Source organism: Centroberyx gerrardi, chromosome 19 (genome assembly GCF_048128805.1).
Source record: "Centroberyx gerrardi isolate f3 chromosome 19, fCenGer3.hap1.cur.20231027, whole genome shotgun sequence".
NCBI classification, from domain to species: Eukaryota; Metazoa; Chordata; class Actinopteri; order Beryciformes; family Berycidae; genus Centroberyx; species Centroberyx gerrardi.
In genome coordinates, this window is record NC_136015.1 from 5,531,610 (window position 1) to 5,544,109 (window position 12,500).

Here is a 12,500-nt window from a genome sequence, read left to right on the forward strand (position 1 = left end):
GGAGCTGGCAAGAGGGGAAAGGGAAACTTCTCTTGTTTGCCACTCCGAGCCTGGGGAGCTTTGGGGAGTTATAAGAGCTTTATACTGCCATGTTTAAGGTTAGGAACATCAGGGCTCTTCAGGATGTCAGGGAGCATCAGTGGCAGGAGGTGCCGGGGGGAACAGAGTGGCAGGCTTTAGATGGAGGATGCTTTACAAGTTCCCTCTTCCTTAGAGGCCAGGGGACCTACAGTGGACTGTTCTGCATGGGACCCTAGTGTCAAAAAACTTTCTGTCCATTTTGTGGTCCACCTGAGACTGTTAAACATGTGTTTGTACAATGTAAGCATGCTGTACCTTGTTGAATGTACTGTACTCTGGGAGGCTGCGGGATGTGTTCTCTGTGGCTTGTATATTATGGGACCAGTGTATTCTGTTAGGGAGACAGCTAAATGTGTTTTGCTGAGCGTCCTGTTTGTGCTGCTGTAATGCCATGTGTATTTTTGCATCATTTATTGCTGCATTGTTGCTCATTGCAATGTGTTCTGTTGTACTGAGGTATGCCAGATGCGTATTGTTGCGTTATGCCTTGTTGCATTGTGGCTCTGTCTGTTATGTCGGATGGGGTTGAGGGTTGGACTGAGTGTGAGCAAGGGTGGGTGTTTGGGTGGGAGAGTGCTTAGGGAGTGTTTATGGGTGCAGGGTTTTTATTTTGAGCACACTGTGGCTGCCTCCTGGTGTCTTTCATGCAAGATGTTTCATTAAAGAACATCAAAAGTCTCTCTGCTTCTCTCTCTTTACCTCTACCTCTCTCTTACCCTTTCTCCCTGTCTCTCTACCTTGCTCGCTCTCTACCTCTTTCACTCACCCTGCCTTTCTCCCTGTCTGTTGCTCTCTACCTTGCTCTCTCTCCCTTCCTCTATTTCGCTTACTCTGCCTCTCTCTACGCATCTCTCTTTACCTCTCTCCCTCTCCTACCTGTCTCCCTTTATCTTTCTCTACCTCTTTCCCTTTCTCGCTTCCTCTTGCTCCCTGTCGCTCACTCACCGCCTCTCTCTCCTCTCTCTTGCTGAGCCTCACTTTCACGTTCTCTCCCACTCTCTTTACCTCTCTACCTCTATCGGTCTCACTCGCTACCTATCGCTCTCATTCTCTCTATTACTCCCTACAGTAACGTTCTCTCCCTCTTGCCCTTTACCTCTCTGTCTTTACCTTTCTTTCTCTCTCTCTTTCCCTTGTTTTCTCTCTCTCTATTTCGCTTTCTCCCTATACCTCTATCTCTCTCCCTCCCTCTATCTCACTCTGCCTCTCCCCCTTTATCTATCTCTCTACTTCTCTCTCACCACCTCGCTCCCTCTCTCTGCCTCTCCCTCTTCCTTCCTCTCTCTTTCTTGCTCGACTCCAGTCTCCCTCTCTACCTCTATGCCTTTATCTCTCTCTTTTTCACCCTACCCCGCTCTCTATCTCTCCTTCCCTCTCTCTCTACCTCTCTCTCTAAATACTTCTTTCTATACCTCCCTCCCTTTATCTCTCTCTCTTTGCCCCGCTCTACCTCTCTTACTTAATCTCTCTCTCTCTTTCCCCCTCTCTCATACACATGCTTACTTTTCTTTGCACTTGGGATTCAGTACATCTGAAGGTGTTATTCTGGCTTTGTTTTTCTAACATATGGAAACATACCTACTGTATATGAGGTGACAGTTCAATACCATTTCCCACAAGGTAAATCTCGGCTGAATTGCCATTGTAAGGAAGGTATATTTTTCTCTACTATAACTATTATTAGTGTCCCCTTTGACCTTTTTATGTGATGGTTTGTTAAGGGATTCCAAGGAGTAGCAGCCAGCTTCCCTTGACACTCATAGGGCCCACTCCAGAGGTTAGGCCCTATATAAGGTGACAGATGTGTTAAAGAAAGTGACAGAGGGCCAAGGTATGTGTGAAATACTCAGTGATCCATACATTACAGGGACCTGTTAAAATCCCATTCACTCAGTGTTGTTACCCCGGAAAAATGCATCTCTCTGCCGGGCGAGACGCTGATCTGCCAGCGTGTTTTTACTGATTGCTCCTTTTGTATTCCGAGGCATTTTTTTGTGAGTTATTACAGCAATGTACCTCAACCTATAGTGGGAAATCTCCCGCTGCTACATATAGCGTTTTTATATTCTTTCATGCTTGCCAGAAGGTGAAGCATCTCCATGTGCTCGTGTGGCTAAGAGACTGTAGGATGCGTTTCCACTTTCCACATTTCTTTACAATTCGAATTGCTTGTGGAAGAGTTTTGCTTGCTAGTAGAAGATAAATTTCAAGTTCCCTGGTTTCTGAGTCATTTTGCAACATCAGATTGTTTGTTTTAGGTTTTGCATATTGCTTGCTGAACTTCTTTGTGGGCTTAATCCTTTGTTGAAGATGTAATGTTAGCGTAGTAGTTGTATTAGTGAGCTATTGTTGGTGCTTTGATTTTATTGCAAGCATGGAACTAGTGCTAAGCTAGTTTTCACTTGTTATTATATATTCTCAGTAGCTGCATCTTTAAATGCGGACATAAAAGCAGTGTTAACTGTCCCCTACTGGCTTACGCATCTAAAAATAGCCCATTATTGGCAGTACTCTAAATCCAACCAGGCTAATTAAGGCCATTACATTTTGTGTGCGGGGAATATGTCACGTTTTTGTGCCAGAGTGGGGCTGCAAAATCAGCACTTATTGATCGTAGATCTGCAGGATTGACTGGCTCGTGGGCCTTGTTCCATTGATCTTCTTTGCCTTTTTGCCTTCTCCCATGGTGCATGCCATTTTTACCACCCCCACTCCACAATAACAGCGTCCCCAGTCCCCGCTAATGCCCAGTCAGTGTCACAGCACAGTTTCATGCCTTGATTTGGTTGTTGCTTCTTTTGGAACAAATTGATGACCAGACTGCCGCCCTTCATAGCTTTTGCTGTGGTCTGTATTGCGTTGACGTCTCATAACGGTTTTGCTCCCATGTCAGCGCTCTTTTTGGTGGTCTTGGCGTAGAAATGTGTGGCGCTGGGTTTGGAGAGCTATTCTACCACAACAGGGGTCCTCCTCCAATCAATAATGGTGAAAGGCTGATCTCACGGCTCATTCGTCAGTGTGATAGATTTCTCCTCAAAAATAGAAGGTGGCATTCATTATCTGGCTGCCCTGTTTTTCCTGCAGACTGCCAGCTTTACCTGTAGTGGTGAGCCGTAAAGGTCTCCTTTTAAGTGCCTTCTTGGCTTATGACTGTCTCTTTTACAATTAATTTTCACTTATTCAGGAAGGGAGATAATCCTCCTATCGCACTCATAGGTGCACACGGTGGTAAGAGTATGGAAGTAATCCCCACCACCTACACACACCTACACGCACACAAACACACACTTCCAGGCGCACACATGTTCGCACACATGCAGCGCACACACCCAAACTCATTTCGGTTCATCAAATGTACACAAGACAGAAATATTGATATTCCATCGATGAATAATTTATGGTGTACGCTATGAGCAAATTAGCAGGTCACTTTTGTGTTCACTTTGAAACGCCAAGGATAACTTTGAGCCGTGTCTGCCTCATTCTGCTCTCGGAGAGGAATTTAAAAATTCACAGACCGAAATGGAGACAAATAGTTTCAAACGCTATTGGCGGTTTTGAATTATTTATTCAGCTTAGATCTTGGTGCCCCGTGCAGTAGCTCAGCTGAATACTTATCAAAATGATACAGTGTTATGATCCTGTTCCCTTTGGTGCGAAGGCATTACCTTCAGCTTGCGTCTACGGAAACTCTACGCCGCAACGGTGCCCGAATGAAGTCGTCTACCACTGTTTAACGCCAGCTCAGGCTAGCGCCGGGGGCTTTTAACTGCAAACTCTCATTTTATCGAAAGGCACAAACACATAATGGCCCTCATTCATCACACTATTGTGGAAAAGAGCGCAGGATCTGCTGTGGAAATGACCTCAAGACTCTTGCCATGTCTGATTCGTGAAACGTTCTCACGCCACCAAAATTACAAAAAGTTGTGGCAGCTTATAATGCCAGTAAGTCCAATCATTGTCCATACACAACACAAATATATAGTTCTCTGAAATGAGCGTACACACTTTACAAGCAGACATGAGATTGATCTTACGACAAAGATGGAATTGATAAATACCGACTTTTGCGTTGAAATGAGCGTACGCCCGCATCGGATTTTATCGTACGATTGCTTGATGAACGAGGGCCAGCGTCTCTGCCTACATCCCCGGCTCTATCCTCTCAGTTTATCTTTGGTACTTAGTGCATGAGCAATGGGCCTGTGTTTCCTAACTCGACTCTTGCGGTTGGGTGGTCTGATTGATCACTTCAGCTAAACGCCCCGGCCTATAAATCAGTACCTCGCCCCACTCAGCCCGTTAATCATGTCCGCCAACAAAGACAAAGAGACAATTAAAGAAACATGGGTAGGCCTTTAAAAAATATGCTCCTTTAATTGCCACGGCAGTTTATTAGGGACTCGGGCAAGCTCAACTTAAGCCTCCATTAACCCCGAGATTTAAGAGGGAAGCCGGCTGATGGGGGAGGGCCTTTGGAAACGGTGCGACCCGGAGGAAAGGTGGAATGACAGGCTGCATTTCATTTACTCAATGTCATCGCAAAGGATGAGTTGATCTTTTTCATCTATTTTTGCGACATGATTACTCCATTTCTTGCGATTACTTTGCAGCGCGCTATATGCAGATCCTTTTTAATCTTGGGGGAAGGGGGGGTTGGCATTCAAAGTCAAGACATGAAATAACCCAAAGGCTCTGTAGATATAAAATGTATCATGGGTTTAGTTTGAACTAATGTTCATTAAAATTAATGAATAGGCAGCCGTTTCCAAGTGTGCCAACAGAGTATGGCACCACCTGTTGAGGCACTTTGGCTTCACTAATGCCTTTGTCATGTTTTGATTTATTAGGTTTAATAATTATTATTATTATTTTTTGCTCTCAAATTGATTACACACCTAAAGGATATATTATTCATATAACATCACACTGGCCGCATAGGACAGTCTGCTCTCTGTTTTTCTGCGTCTTGTTTCGAGATGTCCATTCCTTTCATCTATCATTACTGGGAGAAAAAACAGCTACTTGGGGGTAAAATTAACCTTTTGAAAATGCAGCATCATTTCTCCTGGCTTGATCTAAATCACAAATTGGCCCTCTTAGGATCTGCATGAGAAAAGCAGGCCCGGGCTGATGTGGAGATGGCCTGCTGCAGCCAGGCCTCTGGGCCTGATGAAAGCACCGCCACCTTTTGATGTTATGACAAGGACTGATGAGTACTTCGCACCGTGTCTTCTCTTGATCTCATGCATTTGGTGTGTGTGTGCGTATTTGTGTGTGTGTTCTTGTACTTCTATACTTTTGAGAACCAGTTTGAATTTTAGACTTTGGGAGTGAGGACATTTTTGGACGTGAGGCCATTTTGGCCGGTCCTCACTTCTTCAAGGGATTAGTTTAGGGTTTGGGTTTGAGGTTAAGGTTAGAATTAGGATTAGGGTGAGTTTAAAGGTTAAAGGTTAAGGTGAAGAATGTAGTGGTTAGGGTTCAGGAATTAATGTAGTCAATGGAAGGTCCTCATAAAAATAGAAGTACTGGGATGGCTGTGTGTGTGTGTGTGTGTGTGTGTGTGTGTGTGTACGCACGTGTCTCTGGATATGGACGGGAAAGTTTGGGTAAGAGAGGGGGATGACATGCAACAATGGTCCGAGTCCGAATTCGCTGTTACTTTTTAGGGTGTAAATGTAAGCTCATGTATACAGCATAGACACACACACACATACATGAACACATAAGCAACAGAGCCACCCAATAGGATGCAATTGATTATGATGATTATTGATTATCATTTGATGAGTTGATCTGTTCCAACTTGTATTTGCCACTGTGTATATTCACATGCGAGTGTCTGAGCGAACAGAGATATATCAGACCTGCAGTTAAGTTGTTGTGGCTCTGTCTGTCCACAGCACCCGCCAGTGTCACTTACTGCTGGACATCTTCAACTCCACGGAGCACGAGCTCACCGTCAGCGCCAAGAACAACCAGGACCTGGTGCTGCATGCCAGTGAGTGCCAGAGGTGAGTGGAGAACCTCTCAGTTTACATACAGGTCCCATATGACTCACGGGATACACAATGATAAAACAAAAAAAATTAAAAAATGTGTGGATTCACTCTTGGGATCCGAAGCCATGAGTGTTGCCTCCAATATCTGCTTGTTAAAGGGCACATTGTGGGATGGGACAGATGTCGTGACGAGGCCTTTCTGCTAATGACCCTCTTGCAGAGAGAAACATTCCAGCTTTGAAGTGGCAGCATCACAAGCATCACACTCATTATGTATTGATGGAGACACGAGACAACTTTGTTTACACTGGAGCATGTACGCCTTGCAGAATATTATATGTTCTAAGCAAGACTGATATATTGGGACGTTGTTGGCCTTTAAAAAAAAAAAGAAGATAAAAAAAGGCAGATATCAGCCTGTCAGAGTTGCCCACCTCCAATTTGATGGAGATTCTTCTTCTGCTTTATTTTTCATTAATTCAGCTTCAGTGGTGCCAGTCTGTAAAACCTGCAATGAAACCTGCCTCAGGCTGCCTTAAGGAGCTGCTGATCCAGCTAATAGAATTTCATGGAGTTTTAGTGTCCCATGATGGTCTAAATGTTGTCTCAGAGGTTTTTCCACCCGACCAGGAATAAGATTCTGGGAGAAACACTGGATCTTTGTGGATTTTGTGGCATGAACATGAACATTGTCAGATTTAGCAAAATGCAAATATTGGCATCCGTATCAGCCAACTAAAACCAGTATCAGTTGGTGCTAAGGTGCTCCTCCAGTTTGTCACCTCCTTTTCCTCAGTTCTTCTCCCTCAAATGCACACAAATGCACTTGCACACACACACACACACACACACACACACACCATCATCATCACACTCTCTCTGTTTCTGTAGTTTGCCTCAGCCTCACTCCTCGTTCAGCTTGTTGTTCCACTGGAAAGTAGCAAATTATGATTCCTGTCAGCGCTGTCTCTCCAGAGCGTCCTTTGCCATGAGTGGGGGTACACCGTCGGTGACTCATAGGCCTCCCTCCACAGGGGAGGAATGTTATTATATGGGAGGAATAAGGGGGTGGATGGGGATCTTTTCAGACGGAGCCAAGCAGCTCCAACACTCAACACATTCCAAATAAGCCTTCCAGTGCAGCAGCGAGGTGTTAAGATCAACAAACTCCACAATAAGTGTCTGATTTTCCCATTGACGCGCTTTCATTTGTGGTTTCATTTTACTATGTTTAAATGGGTTAGTTTGGTCCTTGGGTTATGTCATTGTTGACATGGGAGGGAACTGTCGCATGTCATGAAAGCAACCAAAAAGCTAACAAGGCACATTTAGAGATACATGGCAGACAACCTGTCAAAAGAACAGGTACTGTACCCGAAGACTTTTTCGCCACACACAGCTCCTGTCCTGTCTGATTGTAAGATACGAGAAAAACACCATATTGACAAGTCATCTTTTAAGGCTGGAGCAGATATTTTCTTGGCATTGAAAAAGGTTAAATTACAAATGTGTGCACAAACCGCTGCACAGCCAGGTCAGCCTTTCATTTTCTATAGCGGGTATCACAGCCGCAATGGAAACATAGCTCAGTGAATTCTGCTTTAGCTTCAATACATTGAAAACAAGGTAAACAGTCTTATCTAAGTTTTACTTCAAGATATGAATAAGAATGTGCATTCCATTCACAGGTTGTTTTTTTTTTTTTTGCTCCTTTATCGGATGAAGATAAAATCAACCCAAATATTGAACGAGGGTCCGCCGATGAAAAGCACAATTCTCAGATAGAAAGTTGTATTTTATTTTCCGTTGTCAGTCGTCCTTCCAACATTTTTTTCAACTCTGAAAAGTCAGGCCGTCCATCAGTGTTATATAATTCCCCAAAGTGCCAAGATTCACTTTACCCTTCTCTCATTGGTACAAACATAGACATAGAACATGTTGTTCTGAAAATGCATGCTTTTGAATTTGAAATGGAAAAAAACCCAGCTTCTCTAGAAATTGATGCAATATCTTACAATAAGCCTATGAGGCAAAAAATGATATTCTGTGTTAGTTTCTTTGACTGTTGGATGTACAAGTCCTACCAGCATTGAAACTGATTATGAAGAGAAGTGCTGCTGCTTCTCAGTCCAGCACATAAACAACTGCAGATAGATATATGGGGTTACATCTCTTTTCCCCACTTTGACTGACATTTCATTCCCTGTAGAAACAGCAGTCGCTTTTGAATCTGCACCGATCAGTGCTCCCGTCCTGCCGAGATTTGTCTCCAGGCCTGACAGGCACATAAATTGATTATCAGCAGATTAAGCTTTAAGATTCCAGCATATCGATTCCTTTGACGGCATATTTCTAAAGACGCTCGCACATCGCGGCGAACGGCGGATGCGGCCTCATTGATCCTCGGCTCAGACTTGGCAACTCGCTGATCGTTTCCTTTGACACGCAGATTATTCAGAGCGGGGTGGGATATCACGTGCGGAGAGGAACGAGGTCGTGCACTCGCCGCTCTCTCCGTCTGCCGAACCATATTGCGCTTGTCTCTCCAGCTCATCCTCCCTCGGTGTCAGATGGCCCTGTCATTTCGTATTTTTCTCGCATTCTGTGATGAATGAGGTGTCAGGTGCGAGATGTATTCTGGAGTCTTCAGCCAGGACTTGTAGAAGCTAAGGCTTCAATCTCAAGACCGTACAAATGACTCTGTCAGTCAGCCGCGCTCGCCTGCTACACCAAACCATTTTTAATTGATTCCAAGAGCTTTTTGTACGGCTGCACAAACAGAAAAGGAAGGCTTATACAAGGAGAAATATAGAATAACATGTAGTATGGTCACTCCTAACTAGTTTTTAAGTAGGGACAGGTGATGACTTACAATTCATTGAATGCTTTTACTGTAGAACTTAGACCTTACTGGATATGTTTGGAATGTATTTGTGTGTGTGTGTGTGTGTGTGTGTGTGTGTATGGACTCTCACTCGTTTCCCAATGAGGGCGACGTGGAGAGAGGGAGCGCAACAGAAAGCTGCTTTCATCTTCTCATATCATTCAAAGACATGTCTTTTACAAGGTCTTTAGCCCCTTGTTGGTGGTCATTACTGGAGTGAGAAAAAAGTGAAGCACATCAGAATGAGGCTGGCCCCTGTGATGTTCGGGAGCCCTAGAAGTCTGCCAGAGACCGCCGTCACACTCCGCAACGGTGCCTAAACTTCTTCTTTTTCTATTTTTTCCCATATTAGCTCCAAACAGTGCAGAGCAGAGAGCGGAGGATGTGTTTTTGTTTCGCGGGCGGATCGGTTGTCTTGTGTAAACACCAGGTTATTCCTGGCTAAATGACATTCGCAGCATCGGATTTCCAAATTTTACGGACCCGTCGTAAAAAGTGCTTTGTAGAAATCAAAATAATAGGATTGTGAGGTTGCTTTTTTTGTTGTGGAAACATCAAAACAACATATGTTAATGCAAAAGAAAAAACAACAGCCCCTACATTCAGGCTTTAATTTCCTAAGGAAGCCTATCGGTTTTGAAAGCGGCACTGTAAAATTCCGCCTTCATGCCTCACCATGCACATTAACTCAAGTTTTAGCGAAATGACTCACTCATAGTACAGTTATTCCTCGGTGCTCTTTTTTTGTATATATTTTTTTTTCATCACCTTGAGCATAGAAAATCGGTCCGGCTCGTGAAGCTCTATATAAACAGCATGCAAATCAGCGCCATTCTCTGCCTTTTCACTCGGCTTCATCTTCTTTCATTTGGGATGACGCTGGAAAAAAAACATCGGTGATCCTTTGTATCGTCAGACAGCCCCGACCTTTCCGGGGCCTGAATCTAAAATGATCTAATGAGCAAATGATAATGAGGCTGAACGAACTGCATTTTTTCTCTCTAATATGAATACAAGATGTCGGGGCATACATGTTATTTACATAGAAACAGTGCTCAGTCATGATGAGTGCGTGGTTTTGATTGCAAGTCAGCCATGTCCTTTAGTTGGTTATTCTGCTGAATAGCGTCTGAAGTGTTTGAACAGTATCTGATTGTCAGACTTGAGGAGCAGAGTCCCTGAGGTACTCCTCTTCGCCGTCAGCTGTATAAATACAACCAACCGGGCGACTGGCCTTGCTCACCCCCCCTTGTGTCGGGATCCCTTTCAGCCCGGCCTTAGCATCTCCTCGCAGGTTTCTTTTTGCGCCATTCATCCCACAATGCCTTTCATGCGTTTTCACCGAGACGCTGAATAAAATGTTTTCTATCTCGAGTGGCCCTTTCAGCTCTCGTCGCTCAAGTGGACCTGCTACGCCGCTCGCGCTTTATATTAAAAAATGCATCGGCGCTTTTGAGCGCGCACCTATTCAAACAGGCCGGCTCCTATTGAGTCACGACAAGAAAGCGATGTGGAATGTTTTTCTTTTTCTCGCCTCAACCCCGCACACACGCAGTGCGATGGGAGCCTCGCAGCTTCCTATTATCTGTGAAAGCTCAATATTCCTCATACCCACGTTAGCTATTATAAACATCTAGTTGCCTGGATGCTCTTTCTCATTAAGGTCAACCAATGACTTCTTCTTTCTTCTGGTACGTATCTTCGCCAGCAGCAGATCGCCTCCCCCCCCCCCCCCCCCCCCCCCCCCACACACACACACACACACTTGGCGTCAACACCACAGCTGTGTCTCCTAGGGGGGGGCTGAACAGGGCTTTGGGGGTTTACATCTCATCACAGCATCACCCCCTGGGCACGGAATAGTCCCCACCGGCGTCCGGCGTCATCGCCGTGGAGCCAGCTAAGAGAAGCCCCCCAGTAGACTGCAGTTTTTCATTTTTAGCCATGTCTCCTTCTCCATTCGCTATGCCTTTTGGCTCTGTCGGATTGGTGCACACAAGGGCAGACACGCCTCATTACATGAGCTTTTCAAACAAAGCTTGTTTCCATGGTGACCACCTTTCCCCTTCCCGCACTACCTTTTTATGGTGGCAGAGCACATAATGTATCTGCAGTCAGTAATCCCATCGTTGCGGCAGTCCCAACCCAGCCTCGCCATTACCATTTCTTTTTTTTTTCTCTTTTTTTGCCGGACCGCAGGACTAATGCGTGCGAACGCGGCGGCCTTTTCTTTCACTTCATTTGCCGTCCATTTAGTGTGTCTACTCTAAGCGTGAAATGAACAATATCAGGTCTAATGAAAACATGCAAGCGGTGGGTCCGCGGAGGAGGGGGAGAGTAGGAGCGGTGTTTTCTGACAGACATGAGAGCCGACTGCTGAGATGTTCAGCCGCCGCCGCCGGTCCACTCTCTGGCTTTCAGCTTCACACCGGCAACACATTCTCGCAACATCTGTGGGAGGCTTTTATTTATTTATTTATTTTTTTTGTGTGGTAAACACTTTTTCTCACTTTTATCTGAGGGAGAAAAAAAAATCATCTGGGGACATATTTGTAGTGAGAATGAAATAATGCGTTCCTTTGGGGACTTTTTGTGCCCTATTTGCTGTCTGGCGATGGGCGAGTTAAGGTGCTAGAACACCGAGATCTTTTTTAACTCCTTATGTATTTATAGAAGCATCGCCTGCCTCCAGTCTGAAATAACATCACACCGAAGGAGCTGCCACCTTAGTCCTCTTAATATAACCTCGAGAAGTAATTTGACACTGAAGTAACACATTATTATATTGCTGGTATTTTTATGTGCTTTATTTTCACAGAATCCATATATTCATATTGTAGATTTATATAGAGCTCAGAGCCAGGCACAATCATTTCCTCTTCTGATCTACTGTAACTCCATTGACTTTATTGTCATAGTTCACCCAGATAAGATAATGCCCTGCGCTGTCATCGGATTATCCAGCTCTCTAAACAAATCAGTAATGAAGCATATTATTCAGAGACAAAAATAGCTCGCTGTCTGAACCGTCGTAATAGTCTGCAAAGCCTCAATTTGCTGCGCAGGAATATTCTTCAATATCTATACCCATACAGTAATTGGCTGTAAAGATTTGTTTTTACTGCAGCTCATCACATCGAGCGAGACGAGTATCGATGGAGCTGCTGCTGCTGCTGCGGCGGCGGCGGGTAGCGGAGGGTTACGCGGAGTCAGCCGCAGTCTAAAAATAGACTGTTGCTCTCGCCTGCCTCTGCACAGGCCCCCGTGGATCTCCGCCCATAAGCTGTGGCACGCGAGCTAAAAATAGCCGCCCTCCGTGAAAAACAAACACGCGCGCATGCACACACACACACACACACACACACACACACACACACACACAGTCACACTCGCACACGCAGTATGTTCTCCGCTCTCAGCTTCTCCCCTGTGAAATAACACAATCATTGGCTGTTAAAGGAGAAGCAAAAAAAAAAAGGGCTCTGATAAAAACGCTATTTGCGAACAATTTACTATTCCTCTCCCTC

General features: G+C 44.8%; 1 protein-coding gene across 2 annotated transcripts in view; it reads left to right on the top strand.

The window, feature by feature from the left end:
• Positions 1-12,500, top strand: part of trappc9 (trafficking protein particle complex subunit 9) — a 184,612-nt gene that overhangs the window by 98,456 nt on the left and 73,656 nt on the right. For both annotated transcript variants that reach the window (XM_078290323.1, XM_078290324.1), the window contains one exon: positions 5,991-6,101. In XM_078290323.1, the coding sequence (XP_078146449.1) occupies positions 5,991-6,101 (111 nt within the window). The remainder of the gene's footprint in view (positions 1-5,990; positions 6,102-12,500) is intronic.